Genomic DNA, 27,095 nt, shown 5'->3' with positions numbered 1-27,095 from the left:
GTTCCTGTTTGTGCTTGATAGCTAGAATTTTTTGATGGTGCCATTATGATTGTTAATAATAGGAACGATTATCCCATGGTTGCCGATTTATTATGAAAGACCCAGCTAAATCCATAGGGTGACAGAGTAAACGGTAGATTTGCCAAATAAAATGTTAAGCAGTGAGGATTTTAGAGCAATATTTTGTCTTTAAGTTATTGAACTAACAATGAAACTATATGGGTTTCTGTAAAAGAATTATCTCATCTTGATACCTATAGATTGTCTTTCTCTTGTTTTATTCTCCAAGGTTGATTTTATTTCATTTAATTGATTATTAGCTGCATTCTTACTGTTTTGATGTTTCTCCTTTCTTTAGAAGAAGGGTTCATTAATTCAGAAGTATTATAGTGTGTTCTTGAAAATGAACATTAAATCTGCATAGTACAAACAATTCTGCATTTGGTTCCTTATTTTAGGGTACAGGCATGAAGTGGTATAAAATATACCACTTCCTATAGTGAAAAGAGTCAATTTAAGAACTGCAATCTAATTTAATTCTTCAGACTTTTATCTGACTAAGGAATTTGTCACTGTTACTTGTTATTTCTGCTTAATTAATCTCTATTGTGTTGTTCATTGTAATTTAAATACTTTCAAAGGTAAGCATGGTAGGAGTAGCGGATCAAATGTATATATTGAGCAGTTTAGAATAAATACTCTAAATTAAGGCTTAAAGAGTGCAGACACAGAGGTCATTCTTCCCCATGTTGCAGGGGAGCGTGTCTCTGCTGGTTATGTGTTACTCCAATTTCCTGCTAGCCCAAGTATAGCCTTGAAATTGCTCTCTGAAAAGTATAGGTCAACACCCTCCAGCTGACATGTCAAAAAGAGCTGAAGAACAAATTTTTAATTGCAGATAACAAGTCTGATTTACAGTTTTTTTAAGCAAATAAAAACCTGCTACCTGCTCTTTATTAGTGTAATTGGACTGATAGATAATTGGATGATTTCTGTTCTTTGTACCAGTTGATAGAAGTGCTCATCGAGGCTCTTAAAAGGGTCAGAGTTAAGATAAAAGGCTTGAATCTCCTTTTTTGAATCAACAACAACCGTGATGAAGACATTTTAATGTTATTCCATCTTAGCAAAACCAATGTAAATAGAAATTAGCTGATAGTTCCTACCATCAGTATCTCTAGTAATAGGGAAAATATATGCTTTTACCTTTAGAGAATCCTTTACAGTGCAAAGCTCTGTAACTATCAGTGACCTCTTCTCATAGCTAGAGGCACTGAAACAGGAGGAGCAGGGTAGGTGGCCTCACGTCACCCGGGCAGAACAGTGGCAGAGTAGACAGATGTATCCAAGGCCTTTCGAGCTCTCATTCTGGATGTTGTTTGTCACTCAGCATTGCTTCATTGACTCAGTGTCCTCAAAGCATTAAGAAAAAATAATCCAAACATACGCAGTGAAAAACATCATACACAAAGGCAGCTTTAAAATATCACTTTCTTTTCTAGGCATCGCCGTCAATTGAATGTGATGTTTGTTGGAGGGCCAAATGAAAGGAAGGATTATCATATTGAAGAAGGAGAAGAGGTAACCTATAGGTTGTTTGTATCTTACTGTTTTAATTGTTTAAAATTATTAAAATGCAGCTACTTTTTAAGCTACAGCTTAGATTAGCAATGCCAGGCTCAGCGATGTTGTATTTATTAGATTTTTTTCAAAGACTTAAACGGAATCATTCACCGGAACCATACACTATCTGTTCCTTTCCTTTGAAACAAGCACATGACATCAGATCTATTTTGCTAAAATTCATTTCCAATACGAAACTAGAGAAGGTATTCTGACACATCAAAATGTCTCATTTCAGCATTTTGAAATAAAACTTTGGAAAGGTAATGATACTTTTAAAGTGATATTTTGTTGCAGAAGGTCAGTCTGTATTTCAGAAGTAACTTTGAAATTAAAAGATCAAAATGAAATATTTTGGCTGACTTGAAATTGTATCTTTCTGGAATTTGTGAAAAATATCAGCATTTTCAGCTTTCATTCAGGTTTGGAAGGTTAAAGAATGAAATTTCTAAACGTTTTTCAGATCAGTCCCCTTCCACTACACACCTTCTGTATCAAAAGGAAGCCATCCCACTGCTTTGAGTTGTGAGTAGCTATTGAGCCAAATGCAGAATATAGGAAAAAAGAGTAGAAATCCATCGAAATTATAGCAATTTACTTCTATTTACTATCTTCTTCATGGAATTGTCTGCTTGGCCTGAGGACTTCTTGGAGTCAGAGATATCACAGCTGGCTCTGAAGGAATCCTAAGGGAAATGGACAGCAGAGGCCTGGCAGTAAGGATTTCAGGATGGGAAACAATTTGCCTTGCTTCCCAGCAGAGTAATTTAATTTCACATAATTCCAGTAAAATGTAGCCACCCAATTTTAGCTCACTTTAGAAAATCAGACCTAAGCATCTACATAGTTCAAGGCAGAAGTGAGTCAAGTTAAATAAATCCTTTTAAAAAGAAACAAAAATTTGTGTTTACTCGTCATTGAATCATTTCTCACCAAACCAACCAAGCTTTTCACAACAGCCTTCATTAATTTTCAGTTATAATTGTGCCATGCAGGTGTTTTCGTCATTATGACTGTACCCTCTGAAAGAGTGGTTGCTACCTTATCACTGTCTGACTCCTACCTGCTTTGTATTGCCACCAGGGTCTCACAGCCCACTTGTGGCTGTAGACAGAGGCAAGTCCATGGTGTACCAGGTTATGCAATAATATCCATTACGTTCCTTCTCCTCAACTGCCCAGGGGCAGCTCTGGTGACACCCAGAACCATGCCATGAAGTTGCTTGCATCGGGAAGGAGGCAATCCAGGTCAAAGGGCAGGGCATGTGGAGAGACACTTATTAACCAGAAAAAAATAGCATTCATCATATATTTACAAGGAAATTCCAGAGATACTTAGCAGGGAGCACAAAATGTGGTATCACCAACACGATTATGTCCTTTGGAGAGAAGTAATCACATCTGTAGTATGACTGCTCAGAAAGCACTGAAAAGAGTATCTAAACACTACTGTTATGGAATATTATTAAGTATAATATGTAAGATAACAAAGGCTGAGTGAATTTTGTTGTCAAGGTCAATGATGTAAAGTTTTTGCAAAGCGTAAAATGAAAGGTGCATTGAGGTACATATGGTACTTGATGATTCAAAATGTTTTTTTCTGTAACATCACCTTTTTGATTTTATACAATTTCTTTTCTTTTTTTGAAGAACACATTAGAGCTCTAAACTAAGAGCAGAATACATACACACACAAAAAGCTGAAGTTTAACTGCTACTGTAGTCTGTGCTACAATACTAAATATACTGTAATATTTTCCTTTTCTTAATGGTCTTGCCTCTCCTTGCATTTCCCAGTTCATGCTGGATTATCCTTGGTTCCTGATCCATGCCTGTTCTATCTCATTTTGAAATTCATCTCTACCTTTCTTCTCTTAAAATGAAAGTCAGGTGAATATCACTTACCTGGGAATATTTTTCTTTGCAAGACATTTACGTGTTTAAGAGAGATTTGGCCTGCCTTTACGTCACTATCCAACAATATAAAAAGTTATCCGTATCTATAAAGATGTCATTTATATCAGTATGCAACAGTAATGTAAATTATTGCTAACTCAAGTAGGTGCAAGATTTTTAAGGATTGCTAATTCAAATAGATACAAGATTTTTAAGGTATTAATACCTCTTAATTTACACAGTGTTTTTTCCCACAATTACTCAGCAACCAAAAGTGGAAACATAAAATTCCTGTCACATTTGAGAACTGGCAATATGCACATCAGGTGCATTAGTTTAACATACGGGCCAATTTTGTCCAATTTTATAGATACAATATAGTCACACAACACATTTTAACATACCTTTTTATCAGATACATTTGCACTTTCCTGTTATTTTATTAAGACTTTAGAGCCATGCTTTTCATTAGAGATTAATTGTGAGACAGAGTTTTCTCGTAAAATGGCATATTCCTAAATTAACCTTGGTATTAAAAAAACTCCAAAATTCAAAACCACATTCAGCTCATTATTCTGGCACGCAAATGGTTTTCTGTAGTTCTGAGGGATAATTTGAAAGACAAGCTATATAGACATACTGTTAACAGGCCAAATCCTGAATGAAAAAAACCCACAAATTCGTCACACAAGTTTAGCTAATGCTATTCTACATGTCCTCTTTTGATAGAAAATAGAAAGTTAAATTTAGGATTGTTGATCACTCATTATTTTCGGCTTGTTGTCACAGTGTGTGATGTGGCACAACTTAATACTTGTCCGCCTGCACCTCACAGCAGCAAGGGGTTCACATGCAGAGATGAGGGCATGGGAGTATCCTCCTGCTGCCAAGCTGTTCTCTGCTAGCACCATTAATGTGCAGGTGTACTGAGAAGGTCAATTATGACTGGCTGATTATGAGAAAAACTGGAGGCTTGATTTGGACTCTCTTCAAAGACTTTCAGGATTGTCTCCTGAACATTTGTTTAGGTTAAAATGGCAGCAAGTTTCACACAATTTATTGTTCTCCTCTTAGCAAGCAGGAGTTTCCTAAACATGCATATCAACATTTTCTTCCTTCTTAGTTTTCTCTGTACTACTTCACTTCCTTCTTAATATTCTACAGACTACTTAATTGCCATCCTTCTGCAGAGAAGTACTGCCTCATACCTGAGACACTGTTTTCCATTGGAGAGTTTTTATAGGGAGGCAAATGAAGCTGCACCTTACAAGACATAAGCTGTTCACATTCTCTTGCTTGAATTTATCACCATGTCATATTTATTCTTTTTTCTGTTTGTAACTAAGTTCCCCCTTGCACCCTTCTCGATCAGAACAGAGATAGAGTGAACAAACATGTACTCAGACGTTCTCTGTCTCTAAATGAAAGTCATTCTCAAAATGAAACTGAATTGCCTTGCTAAACGCATCTTCTGTTGAAACATGTCAAAACAACTGCTGTGAGAATACACCTATATAAGCTAGACAGACAAAACTTTCTTAAAGTGCACTAAAGTGCTCTAAAAAGAAAGCATGCATGCTATGTAGCTAGTTTTGTTAGGTTTTCATATGAATCCTATTCCAAGTGAATCCCACTTGTCAAGGAAACTTTGGATTACATGGACTAGTGACTACAACTCTCCATGTAGTCAACTTGATGAGACTGCTGAAAGCTTCTGTGGAGCCCCTGACATGCTGCTTAGCCCCTCGTGGCTACACGGTAGCAGGTGCATTCCAGGTACCCGGGGAACAGTCCTGGACGTAGTTTTTGTCTCTTGAACTTTTCAACATACAGCAGCATTTGTGAGTTTGATATCAGAGGTGGAACTAAATTAAATTACATGCATCACTGTATGTAAAATAAAATAAACTAAACTTGCTTTTTAATTGGCCTATGCAAACCAATTAGAAATACTGTGTTCTTCCTCTACTACGTGCTTCCTTCTTTAGTCTGCCAGGATACCCCTACTGAGATGAAGGAGCAATACAATTCTCACCACATCAATGTGGTGGGGAAGATATTGCTCTTTTCTCTACTACTTTATTGAAATGAATTCCTACTAAGACAAGCAGCTTCAGTGATGCTTCCATTGAAGGGAATGTTGAACTCCCATCTTTCTGCATCTCCACCTATCATCTCCACAAATGCCTGCATAATTTATTTTATGAGTCTGCATAACTGAGTGAAACATGCCTTTAGAGACTTGACAATGATTCAGCACTGGTGATGCTGCCTTTTGCTGCAGATTAACACAATACTACCAGGTTTGAAGCACAAACAAGAAGGGTGAAGCAGACTAAGGAATAATAAGTAAATACATAAATTCTAAATCTTAAGGAGCTTTCAGTTTAGTTTTCATAGGTATAATTGTAGTTTCAATGATCATATTGAGTAATGCTATGAAAAAATGTTATGCTTACGGTAAAGAATGACTTCTGTGTGGCTCTTAACTTCTAGAGGTAGTGTGAAAAATAATAGGAGGAGATGTTTTTTAGTGTAACTGTAATAAGGAGATGCCACATAGTGATCAGGAAAGCTAAACGAAAGGCAAAAGTCTGGAAAAATGAAAGGTAGAAAAGGAGGTGGTATAAAAAGAATGTTGAAAAAGCCAACAAATAAGCACATTTAGTAGCAAAAGGGATAAAAAGACTGGTGAACCATCTTTGTTTCTCCATTTCCCCACTGAAATCACTATATGTTGTACAATGAGTAGTTAGCCTTGCCTGATGTGTTCTCTAATGAGGGGTACTACAGCGTTTTAGGCGGTCATTCGGTACCACCAAAGAAAATGATGGGAAAAGAACATGGGGAAATGGAGTGCAAGGAGGATAAGTAGCCTGGCACAATAACCACCTAGAGAAGAGTTATATTTTATCCATGGTGATGTCCATGGCACAAGGCAAACTCTCTATTTATATAAAAGCTCTCAGCCTGAACTCTTCTCCAGTATGCCTTCAGTTCTCGCGCCTGTTTCACTCCTTTGGCAGCGTTAGGTAGTTTCTTCTCTTCCCTACTTATGTTCATTTTGCAAAAATTATAGTGAATTACTGTAAATAAAATTATTTCCATTATGATTCTACCTTTTAATCAGGTTTCAGACAATTTCAGCTGCACCAGCGTTTATATGAATTAGTCTGATTTCTACATATGGCTAACAATATGGAAAGCAGATAGAAGCTTGGAAGAAAATTGAAGTTGACTTTTAGAAGTATTATTGCTCTGTATTATATAAATTGAGGGAAAACATACCCCTTATTCCCAAAGTAAAAGAGAGACCTTATTACAGATCATAGCACAGTTTTGCCACAAAACATGAGGCTAGGTCTGAGTACCTCTGAGCCCCCACAAAGCTACTCAGAAAATAGAGCTATGGAAAGTTCACTGAAGGCAGAATTATGGGTTCAGTCCTTATATATGCTTCAAATGCTCTTACATATACAGTAGGAAGAGGAGCAGCTTTTGCTGGGCTTTGAGGTTATCCACAGAAATAATGCAGAATAGCTTCCAAATAGGCAATTATTCCTAGAAGAGAAATCTGCATTAAGAATGCACAGAAATCCTGTGTGTGCATACTTGGAGCTTATTTGGAAGGGTGACATAATTTGGCTGAATGTAATATGAAAACCCTGGTGCATCTGAAATGAAGCATTATTTACAGTGTAAATAGTGAATGTCTGAACCAAAATGTCCCAGCCCAACAAAGTAATTCCCAGAAGTAAAGACAGTGCAATGGAATGCATTTCTACCTATATCCTTTATATACAGAATATGAAGTACAGAATGTTTTGGAGTAGTTGTCCTAATGTTATTTTCTTATTCAGCTTTTTTACCAGGTTAAAGGAGATATGTGTTTGAAGATAATTGAAACTGGGAAACAAAAAGACGTCGTCATACGAGAAGGGGAGGTAAACCAGGGTTATTTATCTGTTATTCTTGTATGTAGATATGTTAAATGAATATTTTATGAGGTATTTAAAAATCAATTTATCCCTGCTGTGCAAGTGTATCTTTATCAGGATAAAAAAAGTAATCTTGAAAGCAGTACAGCAAATTCCATGTAATTAACAGCAAGTGACAATATACTGTTCAAGATTTCATTATTTCAATAAAAGATAAGAATCTCTGGGCATTTAAGGTAACGATTAGATAGTTAGGAATATATGGAGACGAGTTCTTATTCCCCTGCATGGCATGGAATTTCCCATGTGAATTCATAGAATCATAGAATCACCGGGTTGGAAGAGACCCATCGGATCATCAAGTCCAACCATTCCTATAAAATACTAAACCATGACCCTCAGCGCTTCGTCCACCCATGCCTTAAACACCTCCAGGGAAGGTGACCCAACCACCTCCCTGGGCAGCCTGTGCCAGTGCCCAATGACCCTTTCTGTGAAAAATTTTTTCCTAATGTCCAGCCTGAACCTCCCCTGGCGGACCTTGAGGCCATTCCCTCTTGTCCTGTCCCCTGTCACTTGGGAGAAGAGGCCAGCACCCTCCTCTCCACAACTTCCTTTTAGGCAGTTGTAGAGAGTAATGAGGTCTCCCCTCAGCCTCGTCTTCTCCAGGCTAAACAACCCCAGCTCTCTCAGCCGTTCCTCATAAGGCCTGTTCTCCAGCCCCCTCACCAGCTTTGTTGCTCTTCTCTGGACTCATTCCAGAGCCTCAACATCCTTCTTGTGGTGTAGTAATTCAAGTGGATCCATCTTTTATTAATCAAGTATTTACTGCCCACCCACCTAAACACACCATTAAGCCAACTGAATATTAAGAATTAGAATATTAAGAGATTCAGCTACTTTCAGCCTTCTTCTTTAGTCCTTAAAGCTACCCTTTACAACCATCACAATAACAGAACAGGTTTAAAAGGGTAATTTATGGATAAATTTAATCCAGCTGTACTCAGTTGTTTTTCTTTGTAGTAGTGGACTTGATAAAGCACAGATTGCACTGCACTTAATGAGAGTGTAACTAGATGTGTTAGTTTGCATTACTGCAAGTTATTAGATGTGCTACAACTGCCACTCATTATTGTTGTCACAAGCTTGGACTGCACTCAGCCTGAAAAGATTATTAGATCTAGTTGGGCCAGCCTTTATAATGGAAGACATATTACACCTAATAGCTTGGTGTCATTAAAAGTGTTATGACATTTTTAATGAAGAAACAGATCTACATTTTTCAAACCTGGACTGTGAGATTCTGGTAATACACTTCACACAGTAGAAGTACATCCAGATGATACCTTGCCATATACTAGAAGCTTTAGTGGAAAAGAGAACACAATATCCTTAGTGAGAAGGCTGACACCAATCTTGGTGGGCACTATTATTAGCTCTGTTTTGCAAACAGAGAAATTGTAATGGCTTGCCCAAAACTCACATAAGAAATCTGTAGTGCTGAAGAACAGGAGAAGCTTGCCACCTTCTTACATAGTCAGATAGCTACTAGAAAAAGGTTATTCTAAAACTTCAGTAGTAGACTTCTCCCAACCAGATGTTGCCTATTCACTTTGTCACTTGCGTGAGTAAGTAGCCCCTCACATTTGTTAATTATTTATGGAGAGAATAAGAGTCCTTATAATGCAATCACAGGTGCTCCTTGTGTTGGAGGGATACAATAGGATACAAGTGTTGATGGTTAGTTTAGACATCTTGTTGAGCTAAAAAAAACTTGCATTTTACTTCCATTTCTGCTACTGAGAAATTTCAGTAAAGTTATGAATTCCAGATGAGTAACTGTTTAGTTTTATTTCAGTTGTGTCTAGCAGTGATCAAACCAGGAGGAGAGCACCTGACTACCATAAAGATGATGCCGAGTCCTGAGTGAATGATCAGCATTCACTGAGAAAGCAAGAAACAGCATCTGCTGGGCTGTTGGTACCACAGAGGGTACAGCTGCAAAGAAGCAACATAGGATCCATGAAGAGTAGGGGAAAAGCAGGGCAGTAAGCAGAGGACTTTACGCACTGGGCGACAGGGGAAGGACAACACAAAGAACAAAGACTTCCTGACGCTGATGCTTTCCCATTTATTTGAACAGATGTTCCTCCTACCTGCTAGGATACCTCATTCTCCTCAGAGATACACAGACACTGTAGGTCTTGTGATTGAGAGGACAAGACTGAAAACAGAAATTGATGGGCTCAGGTGAAGTATAAACTGATTTGTAACAACCTAATTTCTCATGTCAATACAACATTGTGTTTTACTTTCTTGATAATTCATCAGATTGACCCAGGCAATTTTGTTATAATTTTATCCACACATCTATTTATCTATACACGCATAAACAGAGATCTCATTTAGCATTTGATTTAGTTAAGCAAGGAACATGTTGAAGTATCTTTAAATGCATGTTGTGGTTATAGCTCCCTACTTATGTATTGCCTACAACTGTCACCTTCAGTTTTAAAATCTCAGAGTTCTGTAACAACACAAATCAAAAAAGACTTCTTAATTCTGGCAAGCAGAACATTAATTGCTTTGTAAGCACTGAAAGCAAAAAGATGATGAGGAGATTTCTAGGGAAGTGTGTGGGAAGCTGGAAACAAAAGTAATTTTTATTAACATTAATCCCTCTACATTGTACACACCTCTGCCTAGCACATACTGCCTTATGAGAACATCATCTTCAAGTACATGAGAGTTTTAGGTTTTATGGGAGCAGGACTAAACCTTGTCCTCTGGTCATATCCAACTTATAAGTCTAAGAGGGCAAGTCACACCTGTAACATTAACCAAGTTAGCAAAGCTGTTTTGATGTTAACTGTATGCAACTGATCAAAGAGAATTTACAGGTATTAGTGTAGTTTATAATGATTTAAAACTGCAGTAATACCCATAATGTACAGTTTCTGTCATTTTGCCTGTAGTTTGGGTTGTTGCTTGGGCAGATTCACAGAAGGAAGACTGCAAATATGTGGAGCTAAAAATACATACTTTTTCATTCAAACAAAAAAAGTTTAAAGAAAAGAAAAGAAGAAACTAAGAAAAGGACCATTCAAAAAATCACCCATTTGGATTCCAAGCTAAAGACAAATACTGTTCAATTAAAACCTTGTTCATCTGTGCACTTGTCCCTTTTTTTGCTAAAGACAAATACTATTTGTCTAAAACATTGTTCTTCTAGGCACTTGTCTCTTTTTCTTTCATAGTAGGTCTGTGATTCATGAGTGTTTGCATTATTTTAAAAATACGTATTTTGAGGAGAAACAATAGGCCATTGATTCAGATAGCAATGTTTATTTCTAATAAAGGAACATAAGTAGTTGTAGGTAACTTCAAGTAAAATAGCATGCCTTCTGTATGAAGTCTGTGAATGGAACGAATTAGAAAGATGCTGAATGGCTTTTTAGGGATCCCAGGTAGATACAGAGATTTGCACTCCAACATAGTCATGCTCTTGGGGGAAAAGTAAACTAAAAGCTACCATATGTTTTGCAGGTGGAAAAAATAATTGGATTAACCAAGCACAGTCTTAAATGAAAATCCCTAATCACGTGCCTGAAAATAAGTCACTTGCAGGTTTTTAGTGCCCTTGTTTTCATACTGACATGATGAACAAACCCACCAGTTTTGGAAGTCAACCATCATGTCATACTTTTGAACCTACATTGTCTCTCTGTGTGCTCCTGGGAGAAATGGGTATTTTTACAAACATCCTCTAATCTTCTCAAACTTATTTCACTACCATCCACCTGCAAAGATTGTACAAGAGAAAGTCATAATAAACTTTGAAGTATGCAGACTTAAGGCCTGGTATTATGTTACTATTCCATTATTTACTATGCCTAGAAGCCTCAGTCATAAGTCAGAGCTCTCAGCATGCCCATCATTGTACAAGCAAAGAATAAGTAGCCTGCCCCAGTATTTCAGCCTAAGTAATGATCTTATATATGCTTTGTACTATAAGAAAAATGCACTAGCTAATCTTAATCCTATGGCAAACAAGTACAGAAACAACTAAGTTTGATGTTAGTTGTGTAGTTGGATTCTTTAGCACCTAATAAGGTGTGAAGACCTTTTCAGGTGCAAAGCTTTTTCCCAAATGAGACATTTGTAACATCTTTTTTCTCTGTAGATTCTCTGTGTTCAAAACTTGTGCTCATAGCACAGTTTTTTTCCATATTGGAGGCATTAATAACATTACTGTCTTCCGAGTACCCTGTTTATGCAAAACTTCAGGAACCAAGGAGCTCTTAGAAAGTCTCTAGGCAACTTATACGTAGGTATATAAGATAGACATGGATACACAAATACACATGCATGCAAAGTATAATCCTATAAGCCTTGTTTCCCTGTTCAAACACACATTACACTGACTTTAATCCAAAAGAAAAATAGGATCTATTTACTATCAGCCTAAATAAGAGTGATTCTACTAGAACATCACTCTCTTGCCAATCCATGCAATCTTTTTTAAAATCTGTAGCTAAATTCTGTATTTGCCATTCCATAGACATCAAATAATGCAAGGGAAGCACTAAGTTACTCTTAAGAGGGGTGAGCTAAACAACACTTCCCAAATGTATACAGCTGACAACCATCCATTTCTTTTGCAAACAAGTCCATAAGCCACCTGTTATTCTTGTCAGTCCCTACGAGGGGAACATGCAAGCCAACTGTCTTAAATATGAACATTTATCATATAGCTGCATGGAAGCAGTTACTGGAAATGGTATTTGAGGCTAGTTAATTTTGGAGTAAATGCATTCAAAGTGAGGGCTCTTGGTCCCAAGGGACTACAGCACCAATTAGTTTCTAGTATCCAATCTGGAAAGTCTGCCAGAGAAATTTGGTGGTTTATCTGTGGTTGATCAACAGAACTACAAGGCCCTCAGTAGAAGTTTGAGCAACTGGCCTGCCAGTCAGCTAATCTGGGAAACAGAAAGCTTCCCTAAATCACCATTCTTCAGAATAAAGTGCAGTAGGCTTGAGAATAACATATTCTCACACACACCAAGTACTTATTTTCTTGAATAGACTGAAACTGCCTGATCAGTTACTTAATAAAATATTTTTAATATTTTTTAATATTTTTACTTTGTCAGATACTATGTTGGAGAATCAACTAATGTCCTCTTCGAGAAATGGTTTCACTGTGATGATCTTGGCACTCAGCTTAAACCAATAATTGAAGAGTAAGCTTTTGTCAAGTTTTTTTTAAAAGAACAGTTAAAATTATCTAACAAATCTTCATCCGTCCATGACTTAAGTAGTTAATTTTCTGTTTATGCTGCAATTTACATAGACTTGTTAATTGCTGCTCCACAAAGTTTTAATCATATCTTGTATACCCCAAACTGATTTAATCAGATTTTTAAAAATAATTTTAAAAATCAAGCGTTCCTCTCATCTATCTAGAACATAATTTTTGAACAAGTAAAAGCATATTGCTTCTAAGTGCAAAAAGTACTGATTTAAATATTAACAATGAATTGATGGGAGGTTAACTAGGTAAAACACTAAGTAGCCTGAAGGCTTCCTTCACTCTTACTTTAATCTAAGTACTTTTAATTTATGGGGTTGGTGAATAATGAGGACTGTGGCCGATTTGGTAGACACCTGCTTTCTAGGAAATGTGTGAATGTCATTAATTAACTGATTTACCCAGTCTTTGTTAGCCTACGGAACATGAACAAAACTTTTTACGGGTGTTTAAATGTTTATTCTTTCAGGTTTTTCAATTCAAGACAATATCAAACTGGAAAACCAAATCCAGGTAATGCGAATTCATTTCAGAATTAGAACAATTATTTTATCTGATTGAACAGCAATGATTCTGTTCAAATAAAATGGCCAATTTTCTGTCTTTCCTTCTTATTATGTAAATTGAAGTTACTTTGGGAAGTAATTCCTTTCAATACACCAACCGTAAAAAAATCCATATACACTATTAACAGCAGTGTCTTGGTTGTTAACGTCATGCCATGATAATGACCTATCAGGCAACTGCACAGTGTGAAATCTCATAATCTCTATCCTTGCATGACATCCAAGTGTTATACTAACAAAATTTCATTTTTTCACTGGGCAGAAGACTTTTGTGAGTTGAATCTACACACTCTATACCTACTTGTACTTCTCTACCTATAAATATACACTCTGATCTTCTCTTGGGAGATAAGGACACCAGGAAAAAGACAGATATTTTTAGTTCAGGTAGGGTCTGAGCCTTTTAACATTTTATGTCCGTGCTGTCTTGCCCTGTTTTTGGGGGGGTTTTTTGCGTCTGTTTGTGGGTAGTGATTGCTAATTTATTAGTTTCTTCAGGAATCGGTTCTCTCAGATGTAATGGTTGCTTTCTGTATAGCAACTGAAGTCTCTGTTGCAAGGGTACTTGCAACAGCATCTTCAGTGGGAAACCACCCACCATTCTTAACTATGTACAAAAGAGTATGCTATGTGACAATTCTTGTGCCTGCAGAAACAGCTTCCTTGGACTATTTGCAAGTGTTTTAGTTAGGTGCAACCTGGTCAGTTCTGCTGCTGGAACAACTTGGAGAATCTCCATGACATTGCCAGGTTCTTAATCAACACATAGAAAAGCACCAGTCAGCATAAGCACAGCAGGAGCTGCCTGTGGGATTTGCAGAATATTCTGAGATTACCACTTGGAGAGGTCCTGTACCAGTTAGCCAAATGCTGTTTTGAAGGCCACCAGTTCAGTCAATCCCATTCTTCAACTAGATTTGTGGTTTCAAATCAGCCTCTTGTCTAATCTGTGCAGATGACTGACTGGAGGACATTCTGCACCAACCAGGAAATTTATGGCTTAGGTGCCCTGCACATGCACACATAAAGATCCATTATACCCAGCTACGTTACTCTTACAACTACATGACAAACTTAGATATCATCCTTCAGTCACACCCATAACTTATATTCCATACCTCTTGCCACAACCTGGTAATAAATTTGAGGTCTCCTCTCTAAGATTTTTTTTTTAATCAATTGTCCTTGTTCTCCATATTAATTTCTGAATGTTTTAAGATGATTCATATGAATTACTCCAATGGAGACAAAAGTTCTAGTGAAACATTATTTTCACATCTGTGCAATTTCTGTCTGCTCTCTCAGTCAGTAATGGAAATAATATTCTTTCTCAGATCCTAAAATCAGGGAAAGATGGTTTTTGCATGAACATCACCTTTCTTAAAATTGACTAAATCATCACCAAAATGAGAAGTTCACAGAAGAGTTCTATGTATGGGATAGCAACCTTACAAGCCCCTGTGGTTAGGAAATGGTAACCTAGTCAGAAGCCCTGCCTGAAAGACTTTGCAGCTGAACCAGATTTTGGCATTGACTGAGTGACTAGAAAATGTAGCTCTCAGGAAAAGGCTTTGTGCTTCTTACAAACAAAATGTTGTCATTTCAAAGATCTTACTTTTCTTTATAGGCACCAGCAAGATATGCGTATTCTAATTTGAGCATGTCACCTCTGTGACAAATTTGGATGTTGGGTTTTGCTTGGCTTTATTTGTTTGGGTTTTTCTGCAGGTACTGTCTCACACTGTGTGTTCATACAGTATCTAGCAGGGAAACTATAGTTTCAGATGAAGCCTCTAGATGCTGCTGTAGTAAAAAAAATAGTCTTACACATCCTATCCTTGTTCAATACAGTGATTTCCAATAAGCATCCCTCACCAGTCTGAGCTAAGAGCTTACATGTGAGTAACAAAATAATTATATCAATGCAAAAAAAAATCCATTAAATATTTATATTGTTAATATTTTTGCAGAAGATTAGAGCTAAAGAAGCTATGATATCAGAAGCTATAATATCTCTTAACAGTTTTTGAAACATAAAACTCAGAAACTGTTATCGATAAATCCAGTATAGAAGCTCTTTCCTTGTAATTTATTCAAAAGCTGTAATAAGGCCAAAAGGTATGAGAGACTTCCATTCAAGCTGAAAAAAGGCTTTTTTAGGACAAAAAAAAAAAAAAGCAAGCAAACATATTTATTTTGCTGAGAGTTTAATACATTTTTTTTCCTGAATGTATTCTCCTTTTGGATTATCTGCTAAGTCTAGACAACAAGTATCTAAAATGCTCTTCGCTTCACTCTTGCTACAAGCAAAAAGCATTCAACAAAGTTACATGACAGACATTCAGCATGGAGAACAGATCTATTTCTCCAGTTTTCAGTTCTCATTGACAATAAGAAGCTCAAAGTGTCAGTGATGTTGTATCCATGAGGAAAATACCCCCAGACATTTAGTTAAAGAAATTTGAGCTAGCAGCTCCTGAAATTGTCAGTGGAACTCATGTTTAATAAATAAATAAATAAATAAATAAATAAATAAATAAATCAAACAAAGTTTGACTGAGATCTGGGTAAACTGGTAATATGTTCCTTCTGGAGGCATACTCAACCATTACAGAAAAAATGCCTTGAATTTATTCCCTCAGCATCTCTTTTTCTTTAAGAAGTGGAACCCAACAACCATCACAACACTTGTAACACACAACAAGTTACCACAGTTTCTCATGATGCTTCACTCAAGACACATTTTAACAAGATTTGAGCTGGCCTATGTAGAGAGCTGGATTTCAGCCTTTTCTTTCAGTTTTCTCTTCTAAAAATCCAGAATCCCCTCAATTTAAAAGTGTCAGCTGAAGCCTTCCAGGTCAATCTCTATATAAGCCTGAACTAGTGTCCCCTTTTTAGGGAGAAATGGAATAAAATTGAAGAAAAACATCTTAAAAGAAACACTTGATAGCACCTCACCCATAGAACAAAGCTATAAATAGAATCAACCAAGTTCCAATTGCTTTAAAAAAAGCAACCACACAAAAAAATACCTAGGTCCAGACTTTTTCTGGATTTATTGATGGTTTCTGGCTCAGCCAGCAGTAGGATAAGTCCCTCTAAAAGCAGACTATATGAAGAGAAAGCAGTAGCTATAAAAAAGATAGATTTTCAGAAGAGGGATTCAAGTATCATCAGGTAAAATACTATCATAAACTTATATTGTATGCAGTCATTACTTGAGGCATCTTCCCTGAAACTTTGTATTGTATTACTAGCCTCTTTTTGATACCAGGTGTAGAAATAATGCCTGAGAAAACTCCCCTCCTCTTTTTATCAATAAGGGTGAATACATTTAGGATACAGTCTAAACATGGAACACTCAAGATAAGTTATTTTCGTTTACGTGACAGTTCTTGACATGAGGATTCACAGTTATCAAACCAACTCTTGCTACTTTCAGTTGAATCAGATTGGAAGCAAGGTTATTTCAAGGTTTCTATTTCATCCCAGTTTTATAGGCAAGAGGACAAGAGATGGTTCAGACAAACCTCAGTTCTAATAAACAGGGATGGCTGAATATTGTTGGCAAAAGTCTCCAGTTCAAAAGGTTATCCTGCCATTGGTCACTGAAGTAATTCAGGCTTCTTTTATGTGAAATTTGATGGTTAAAAATGGAAGAAAATACTTTTCCTGAGTTAGGCTAATTTAAAAATGATCTGTAAGGACATTAATGGTATAGTGGGCATAGAGAAATATTATACAAATACAAGATCTGTAGTGGCTTCACAAGCAAAACTTTCATCCGTTCTAGGTGTATCTAGGGTAATTTACTGTCTGCACTTGAAATCTGATTAGTATTGTTAGAATAGAGCACAGTCCTACACTCGTGATTCAGAGCAGACAAAACCTAAGGATTGGAATGAATAAAAAAAATCGGGTGCTTGCTTCAGTCAGTGGAGTAGAAATACCATACAGCCTAGGGCATGATCTATAAACAAAAGTTTTCTGGTTTCAGTAGTGCTATTAAACAAGTTATAAGGGTGAGCTCAGCACTGTAAAATTTGGCTTCTGTACTGTCATCCTCTGTAGCCAATCCAGTGAAACCTCTGTAGACAGTATTTGCTGTTCCGTCTTTTTTCACTGGTACACAAAAATGAGCAGATCAAAGGAGAAGAGTGTTAATAACTGATAATAGTACAATTCTCTGAGACACTCTCTATAACAACTCGAATCAATTCCTTTTCCATATTATCCTCATTGTCTCTATTCTGGCAAAAACACCAGCATAAACACATTGTTCATCTTTATCTTCTCATACCTAAGTCCTTTAAGTAACTTCCAAGTCACATTAACATCTTTTGTGAAGCACACCTGAACTGCAAAGGGTACATAAGTGGAAGAAGGGAATATAATTATCTAATATACACCTCCAATCCTGTATAACCATGCATCCTCTCACTGGCTTCATCCATTTCACCTCCCTTCATATTTAACAACTTTTACATGACACCAGTCCCCAGTGAGTGTATAACCAGTACTGGAGACAAACAACCTAAGTCAACAACATTTAATGAACAAATAAAGTAGAATTACAGTGTCTCGATTATGGCTCCTATAATTCACCATATGAAAACTTGTACTAAACTTTCTAATCCCAAACTACAATGCATTATCCAAAACCCAGGACTGCAGGCTACACATTCTCTGGAGCCAGGAACACTCCAAGAAGTGTCTTAGGCTTCTAGAGGCCAGAACTAATGACAACAGTAACCAAACAAAAAGCCAAAACTAAGTCTCCAGGAAGAAGTCTCCTTCTCCTACAATATTCTCATCTGAGCCTCATGAAAGAAAGGCAGAACATAAACTGTAACCTCCAGGAGCACTCCTAATGCTTCACCATGGGAGCCAAGCCATTATTGACCTTTAGTATATAATGTATACAATAAACGTATCAGGGATATTGGACAAAATGCCCTATAAAGTAGTCTTTCTTTCTGTCCAGACTTCAGTGGAAAAGAAATCTAGTATTTTTAAGAGCTGTAAAGCTCAGAGCAGTTTACAGCAAGTATGTCTTCTTTAATAAGGTAGCTTCTTTATTACTTATGCTCTTAAATGCTCCCCTGACAACAACAACTGTGACACAAAATTCACTAATGGAGTCAGTCTGACATTTTCACCAGTGTTTCTGAGGCTATTTAGTAGTGATAGCTCACACATGCTGTACAAATCCTTGTCTCACAAATGTAGTGAGGTCTCAACCCTTGTTACAATGAAATATCCTATTCCTTTTCTGCGGAAGCAGAAGTCACGCATAAAGATGATTAATGAAATGCCCACAGTTATGTAAAAAGGAGATTCAGAAACACAAATTAAGATTTCTGATTTTAGGATTGGAACACTAGTCAGTATTTCTCAATACAAATTATCATTCTTAATTACAATGACCTAACTATATCATGAGGAGCCTTCAAATAGAATTATGGCCTAAATATCGCAATGTTGTTCTAATTTATTCCCTTCCTTCTGGCTGGTGATATCTTCTTCTGAAGAGGCTATATTTCTTTATTACAAACATATTTTTCAAAGCTTTTCTTATCAAACGTCTTTGTTTCAATTAGGAAAAAGAATTGTTGTTTAGTTTCCAGCATAGATTTAGTAACACTAAGAAAAATGTGCCTAGAAATAATTACAAGGACAAGTCATAAATTAGTAGTCATGCCAATTCTCAGGGTATGCTACAAAACCAAATACATTTACACAGGAAAATGTATGATTACACTAAATGAGTGTTGTATTTTCAACTAAATGTTTCTGCATCTATACTCAACAACAGTGAAATGAACCAAGTATCCCCAAAGTCATCAGTCACTGTCAGTGCTTTCACTCTGGATTTTTATGTGGAATGACCTAACTACTTGTTTTTCCAAAACCAGATACCTGAAATTATATCCCTCAGTCCACAGGGTTTATTTGAAAAGGTGTTAAACTCCTACTAGTCTCACTGACATTTTTGTTAACGTTGAGAATAAAGCAGAATTTTCATAGGAATTAAGTAAGTAAGAACGTATTGGAAAAACATCCCAGGGTATATATTATTGCTGGGAATGGAAATTAGACATGAAATGCTGCTGAAATGTCAGCATCAGAAGTATTCATTGTGATATAGTATTCTTTAAGAGGTGGAAGGGAGGATTAGAAAGAGGACAGAAATAAATGAATACATAATTCTAAAATAACTTGTGAGCTCCATATCCCTTGGCTGAACCAGTTTGTGCTCATTTAAAGGATAACATAACAAAGAGGATCTAACTGCTTCACTTTGGATAAGGAGGTCTTCCGCTTTTACAGAGGGAGACACTGTTTTTCTTAAGTCTTTGTGTAGAGAAGGGGCCACAGTGTGCAGGGACAGACTGTTTTGGAGGCAGTGCAATGACTCAGGAAGGAGGGTCATTCGTAATTACTGAAAACATATAAGATGATTTAAAGATTGTTCCATCTGGAATGTGCTGCCTAGAAGTGAAGGATGGCATGTCACTGAAAAATACACATTTTCATAAAGCCAACATGTAATCAATTTGATAGTTGACATTATTTCAATATATTGTATTTCATGTGCTTAATTGCTTCTTTCCTTTGCAACAGCTCTTGAACAAATAAGGTTTGCAAGAGAGCTATGGGAAGAGCTTGGGGACAGTAGAGCTCAAGAAACACTCTGGGAGAGTGAGATGGTCTGATTTCTTGATAAGAAAGTCTTAAGCATGTCACTGAGGTAGGGAAGAAACAGCTTCCATGTAACATGCAAGTTTGTGGTAAGCAAATATACCCGCATATATCTGGTAGGCAATGACTGTCCTCTTTATTGCCATCAGAAGTACAGAATCCCCAGCAAGTTCAAATTCATCCTTAAATAGCCTCTGTTGAGGCTGTAACTACCTGTATGTTCACTAGCTGTTCTCTTGTAAGCTGTTCTCTCCATTTTTTGCACAGCTTCATATTCTCAGTCTCAGCGTAGTCTCTATTGTTTAACTGAAATCAACTTCCTCTAAAACCTTTAATTTCCTTTTTTAAATACTTACAAACTCATTCTGTAAACATGATGTATTTTTCAGCTGAAAATGATATCATCACATTCTAATTTAAAGCTGAAAAAAAGCTATAAAACCCATAAAGAACACACTGCTGTGATATGAATATTTAATAGTAATGATCTACAAAAATGGACTTTACTATTGAACTATTTAAATGGATCTCCTGAACATGTAAGAAAATATTCGATTTGATGTTCCACTTAGTGATACATTACATGGAGATGCATATGCAAAACATTTTGCTGACTATCTTAGCATTACCATCTTCTTACATTTTGCTGGTGTATTTTTACTTTCACCATCATTAAACATGTTGTCTTATTGTCTCAGTATTTCTAGGGCATAAGAACACCGAAAGCTCACCAACTCTCACTTCCTGAGATATTGTTGAAAGCTAATTTACAGGCTAAGCATAGATATATGCAATAATATCTGAATATAAGCCATAAGCCTGCTAAGAGACACTCAGTTCCTTTGGAAGCACCAAGCTTCAACTCTGATACATGCGGGAACACAAAATATTGGATCCTCCTTATTGTAGCTCATTAACTCAAGTTCACAAATGCTAAGGCTCCTGAAGCTTTCAACATCGTGCAAAGAATAAGTATCAAGGTTAAATGAGTACTCAGTCAAGTAGGCTATTAAAAATGTCAGACATATGTCATGTTCTTCATCATCACAATGCTGTCTTATTTGTTCTGCAGTAAGAGGTAATCAAATCATGGTCCTGGGTCACACTAAAGGTTCATTTCATGCAGACTCAGTTTTCAAAGGCCATTATGCTGTCACAGGGCAAGTGTTATTAACATCACAATTAGTAATAAACTAAAACTCTATCAACTATCAGGGCCCAGTAACGAATGTTAAAAGACAGCTCTTGTCCTGAAAAAGTTGAAGTCTAAATTTAAAAAGTCCACCTTTACTTGAAAGTAAATAAAACTTTTTCAAGGTGCCTGTACATCACAAGCAAGAAAGGACAGTGCTCCATAGTAAGTGTAAGATGTATTACAGTTGACATTGACCCTAATTATCCATAAGTCACTGTTTATTGTCCTGTGCATTTTGTCCCTGGTGATCAGGACAGCTGGAGTCAGAGATCTCTGAGGAAACAGAGGAAAACTAGCAAAATTATGTTTGTGGGGAATAAGTGACAGAAGTTAGGGTACAAACTTAATTTATAGTTACTTCTCATTGTTAGATTTGTGTTGGTTCTTGGTCAGAATAAAAAAATTTACTTTGCTTTTCTGTATCCCAAATTCCTTGCAACTCATGGGGAGCATTCATAGTTCAGCTTTCCTAAACTATCCCAGTGCCCATCCTAGAGACTTGGTTTTTGCTATCCATTCTCCAGCACATGAAGCCTGATTTTACTTGTCAGCTTGATGTTGGAATTCTTAACCTGTGGAGAAAATGTATCCCCTTGCACTAAGCGGGATACTCATGTCTTCTTGGTGTGTGTCTCTCACACTACTGGGTGCCCTAGACTGTTTTTCTGTGAGGATTTTGGTTTTTTTGTTGATTGTTTGGGCTTTTTTAAACTGCCTTAACTAGGGCAGGCATTTTAGTAGAAAGCCATACAAATGGGTAACTTTCTTGTATCCCAAGAGGCTTTTCGAAATTCCAGAGTTACATGTTTTATTCTGAAAAGAGAAAAAACCTCTATCATTGTCAAATTACTTTAGAGCACAGATTGCTACAACTGATGAAATAAAATATTTTAAAAACTATTGGAATACTATCTGTACTGAATAATTTCTGATAAAACATCTTTCTACTCCTCTGCTGTATGTTAATATACATAATATTTCTTAGACCTTTATTTGTATCTTTCCCTAGCTAAAAAACAGCTTTCCAATACAGCTATAGTTAGGCATATCCATAACTTATGGACCAATTATATAAGTATTCCTTAATTTTATTTGGTAAACCTGTGAAAAATAAGAAAAAAACGTCCAGGCATATTGCAGTGTGGCAATAAATCACCAATGACCTTAAAACTACTTTAGTGTTATCAAACAATAAAATATAGAATGTGTAGAGTAGATATTGCTGATGTTTCCAGGCCCAGATTAGAATTAATCTAATGCAAAGATTTTCTTTTTTCTTCTAGTGCTTCTTAATTTCTCTGGAGGAATTTGCTTTTCAGTAAAAGTGTGTTAAGTATTTGAATTAAATAATGTAAAACTAGGATGCTTTTTTTTAAAAAAAAAATAGCTTGAAGGCAAAAAGCTTTCAAAGAAAAATTCCTTCTTTTGCTGCAGATTTCTTCAGATTGTTATCAGTATTTCCTTAAAGTAGCATTGTTGAGACAAATCATTTGCAGAAACATGTTGACTTTTCCCATTCAATTTAATATAACAGATAAGAAATTTGAATGGCAAACCTGTTTGTTCAATAAAAGGGTTAGTATCCCATCGAGATTGTCTGGAGATGGATGCATTATAGATACTCAGTGGTTATTATGATCCGTTAAACAGCAGTAGACTGTACAAAACATTCAGTACACGGCTATCCCTTGGATGCTCTGACTGCTTACAAAATGGCCTTCCATGAAAAACTGAAATCATACACTCAAAGTACTGTAGAGCAGTGCAATACGGCTTTAGAAAAGAACCAGAAGAGTGTTACATAATGAAAATACTAATACTTTTTTAAAAAAAATACCCTATTACTAGTACTAAGACTTAGATTTGGCTGCAAGTTTATTACCTCAATTCATTTGGGAGACAGCCATTTAGTGAGTTTTTTCCTGCATCTACTTGTCATTATTACTTGAAATTAGCCTATTAGTGTTCCCCTATGGCACCTCAGAACAAGCTGCTTAGGGTCACCGAGGTCACTGTACTTTCTCTGTACTTCACTGTCAGCTGGTAAATAACTAAAGCTAATTTCATGTACCAGCAACACATAGCAAAAATCTTTAATTTCACCAGCTACATTGAAACTTCATTCAGTTGTCCAGTTATATTAAATTGAAACAGTTATTAAGGAGAACTATGGGAAATTAAATCCAGATACAATTCCAGGAACAGAACAAAAAAGGTATTTTGTTAAACTTAGGGTTGTGATAGCTGGTTTGCTCCACTGTGGTCAGTGTATTTTAAAAAAATAGGGGCAAAGAAACACAAAAGCCAGTACTAATTACGTGAAAGATGTAGAGTAAGCTGGTTCTGTAGGCCTAATTCTACTTACATGGGAACATGTAAGGGATGACTCAGCAGAGGCTCAGAGATGATACATTAGGTTTTACCAGTGCAAAACCTGGTCTGGAAGTGAATGAAGAATAAGCCAGCAAGAACTAGGTAGTCTATTGCAAGAGTCTAGGTAGTCTAGGTAGTATTGAATGCACTTCTAGCAAGCGTGGATGTACAACAGTTCCAACATCAGCTTCCAAGAAGCAAATTCATAAAGATACACAAATAATACATACGACAGCCTCAAGTAAGAATTCCTGATAGAGACCATAGCAATGTTTGCTGTTACAACTGACTTTTGATTAGATAATATCTGTAAATTGAACCCTTCAAGCTGTAAACAACAGTAAAACATTCACAAAGATCAAAGGAATCAAGCCTCACTGATGGTTCCTCTGCCTTGCTTACAGATGAACTCCTGAAAGAAACACCTTTCCCACTGAATTCTACTTCTGTTATGGAGCCGTTTTCCTTTCAAGGCTGGTTAAATGATCATCGTGGTGAAATAAAACAGAAGAAATCCTTGAGTATGTTTGGAGATAACTTTGAGACAGAGGTAGGAAGGTTTAATTTCTGTAAAAGAGAGGGATATTTTTAAAGGCACAGCTAATAAGCGCCTACTGTTCAGGCTGAGTGAATCCAGGGCTGGAAAAAATACGTAGTAAGGAGAGAAAGTTATACACCCCTGCAGAACAATTCAGTCTTATCCTGCCATGCTCTTCAGAACTGCCTGTCTTCATCCACTCAGTTGTTTAGCTTGTGGCAGGGGCTTCCTAGCTCAGATACTTCCATTCACAGAATCAACCTGAACCTTATTTCCATTCATTTCCGGTGGGATTAAAACAGCTTGCTCTCTCCAGCCCCTTCACCTCCATATTTCCCAAATCAGAAGCACTAGCGTGATGTTAATAGTACTCACAAGAGCGTTTGGCTTCCTTGTATGTTTGAACAGCAGTCTTGGTGCCAAGACTTACGCGGGTGTGTACATATTTTTTCCTCCCCCCTCAATCTGCATAAGGTGGAAACAAGGAAAACTGGTCAGCACCGAAGAGCCTGTGCTGTGCTGAAGCATTGCACTTCTCAGTTTAGTCATACATAGTCTTGTTTGGGTGTAAATGAAGCTGTCATCATTTGATATCTGTGCTGTATGCACAATGGTTTACAAATAATAAAATTCCCTGGGTTCCTTTGAGTCACATTCTGAAGAATTCAATACATTTTCACAAAGTAACAGGGGTTGTGAAACTGTCAGGAAACACACAGAACAGGCAGATAAGGAAAAAATAAGGTCCAGTCTGCTGCTTTTTTAATGTTAATAGACGAATCTTTTCTACATTAACAGGCTCTTGACAGGGCTCAGAGTTCATGAGGAGGAAGTGCCTGTTCCAAGAACAGAAGCAGACAGGATATAGATGTAAAGCTGAGAGTGGGAGGAGGCAGAAGGACTAGATAAGTGAGGATGTAGAGAAGCATAAGGAGTGGCAGGTGTGATCAGCTAGTTCCCTTTTTATCAGTAGGAATCAATATGGAGAATACCAAATATAATGTGAATTTTAAGTCTGTAAAAATAATGTCATCTTCTATGAATATTTTTCAGTAAAAATAGAGTATTTTAATGCTGCAGGAAGGTGAATATGTACACTTTGGTCACTGAGATGGATCCATTACTTTTCCTCCTTGTTTTGTTTTGTTTAAAGGTTATAGCTTATGGACCAGGAACAACCGAGAAAACTAAAAAGAATTCAGATATCTGGATATGGCAGCTGGTATGTGGCAATTCACACTTGTTAACCAAATGAGTTCATGTTTCAGTTCAGACTGCACAGTAGTAAAGCCAGCAACAGAAATTAAAATGATTTCTTCCCTTCTCATAGAACAAATCATAAACAGGCACCATCCTTCACCTTTAAACAATTGTGAAAAACAACTGTAAACTGCCACCATAAAAATAGTGTCTCTTTTTCCTCATCTTGTATGTTGAGGACAGAGATACTGGCATCCTCCATCAGGTCTTGGGGGAGGATTTTAATATACACCACCTAGGATACATCCTGCAAATATATTGGAATACCTCTGGGTAATAAAAAAGCATCCCCTATTATTTCTGCTTTGAAGCATTTGTCCTCATACCGAAGTCAAACTGGAATCAGGTAGAATAAGCTAATAAAAAAAGCCTAACTGAGAACTTGTTTATACTAAGCGCAGTGGTAGGTGATCCAAATGCCCTTCGTTCAGCTGGCTTCTAGGAAACATTTGCAGCCCAAGGGAAAAACAGAGAAAATCTAGCTTTCATTTACACAAGTCAGGCTAGCTTGGGAGACAGCTTTTCCTATCAGTACTTGTTCTGTTGAAATTCACAGGGACTATCAAATACTAATTAAAGATATAATAATCTTGAAATTCATTTGTTCACGTGGCAGCTTCCAGCAGCCTGTGCAACGAAGACCTTATTGCTGGCAAGAACCTGACTCCTCTGCTTGACAAGATAATGACAAGTTCATTCCAGTGTGAACTGACTCCTATAAGTGATTTCTGTCAGCTCCCTGCTGACTCACAAACTGCTTTTCAAGACTTAAAAAGATGTTAGGAATCAGGAAAGTAGAATTGGAGCTTGAAGTATTCCAGGAGGTTATCTCTGTAATTTCCAGAGCTGTACCAACTTGCAGGCTGCCGGGTTAGATGGGTAGCAGTGTGCACCCAAGAGACAGGCAATCGGTTGCTGCTTTATGATGGGGACAATGAACAATGAAGCATGTTTTTATTGGTGCTAATACTATCAGACAGGGAAGATCAGCTGAATATTTAGCTAGGCCTCATGAAACAGAGCAGGCTTGAAATGCTCTTTCAGTGGGAAAGATTTCCATACTTACCTTCAGCACTGTCTTTCTGCAAGTGACAGGACATGGAAAATTAACAGCTGGTTATCTGTTCTTTCCTTTCAGGAGGGCACATCAACTGTTACCATGGATGGTAAAACCCTGAATCTATCTGCTGGTGACAGCCTGCTTGTCTGTGCCCAGTCTACGTGAGTAGAGATGAACAGAGGTTCAATGCATGATTTCCCAGCCTCCAACAACATAAACTTATTTGGTCCACACCAGGCTGGGCATTAGCTGGTGCAGGAACAGAGTGTCTGTGAATGCAATAGCCTCCATTATTCCTCAAGGCAGAAGTGTCTTCAGCAGAAGACAAAGCCAGATATTTTTCTAGTTCACTTCTTGCCATTAAAGCCAGGAAAATAAAAAAGATAAGCACAAACAAGAAGAAGCAACATGCAAATGATCGTGCATAAAGATAGATAGCACAAATACAGCAGTTAGCTATCACAGCAGAACCTCTAAGCTTCAGACCAGGCTTAATCAACATTAACGCAGCAAAATTTGGCATTCAGACTAAGAACTCAGCTCTTTTCCTGGAGAAGGATGCATATGGCTGTTTCATAATCATGACACACATGATGTATGTAAAGGAAAAAAAAGTCAAAATACTTTCCAG

At 36.9% G+C, this 27,095-nt stretch overlaps 2 protein-coding genes across 2 annotated transcripts in view; both read left to right on the top strand.

The window, feature by feature from the left end:
* The window catches only part of MRPS5 (mitochondrial ribosomal protein S5), a 160,842-nt gene that overhangs the window by 67,157 nt on the left and 66,590 nt on the right, over positions 1 to 27,095 (top strand). The window lies entirely within an intron of this gene.
* Positions 1 to 27,095, top strand: part of HAAO (3-hydroxyanthranilate 3,4-dioxygenase) — a 30,469-nt gene that overhangs the window by 2,094 nt on the left and 1,280 nt on the right. Inside the window, exons 2-9 of the mRNA XM_069852944.1 lie at positions 1,503 to 1,581; positions 7,379 to 7,462; positions 9,600 to 9,706; positions 12,610 to 12,699; positions 13,237 to 13,280; positions 24,011 to 24,156; positions 25,298 to 25,366; positions 26,543 to 26,625. Of these exons, the coding sequence (XP_069709045.1) occupies positions 1,503 to 1,581; positions 7,379 to 7,462; positions 9,600 to 9,706; positions 12,610 to 12,699; positions 13,237 to 13,280; positions 24,011 to 24,156; positions 25,298 to 25,366; positions 26,543 to 26,625 (702 nt within the window). The remainder of the gene's footprint in view (positions 1 to 1,502; positions 1,582 to 7,378; positions 7,463 to 9,599; positions 9,707 to 12,609; positions 12,700 to 13,236; positions 13,281 to 24,010; positions 24,157 to 25,297; positions 25,367 to 26,542; positions 26,626 to 27,095) is intronic.

The sequence above is a fragment of the Phaenicophaeus curvirostris genome, chromosome 2 (genome assembly GCF_032191515.1).
Source record: "Phaenicophaeus curvirostris isolate KB17595 chromosome 2, BPBGC_Pcur_1.0, whole genome shotgun sequence".
NCBI classification, from domain to species: Eukaryota; Metazoa; Chordata; class Aves; order Cuculiformes; family Cuculidae; genus Phaenicophaeus; species Phaenicophaeus curvirostris.
This window is presented reverse-complemented; position numbering and strand designations above follow the sequence as displayed.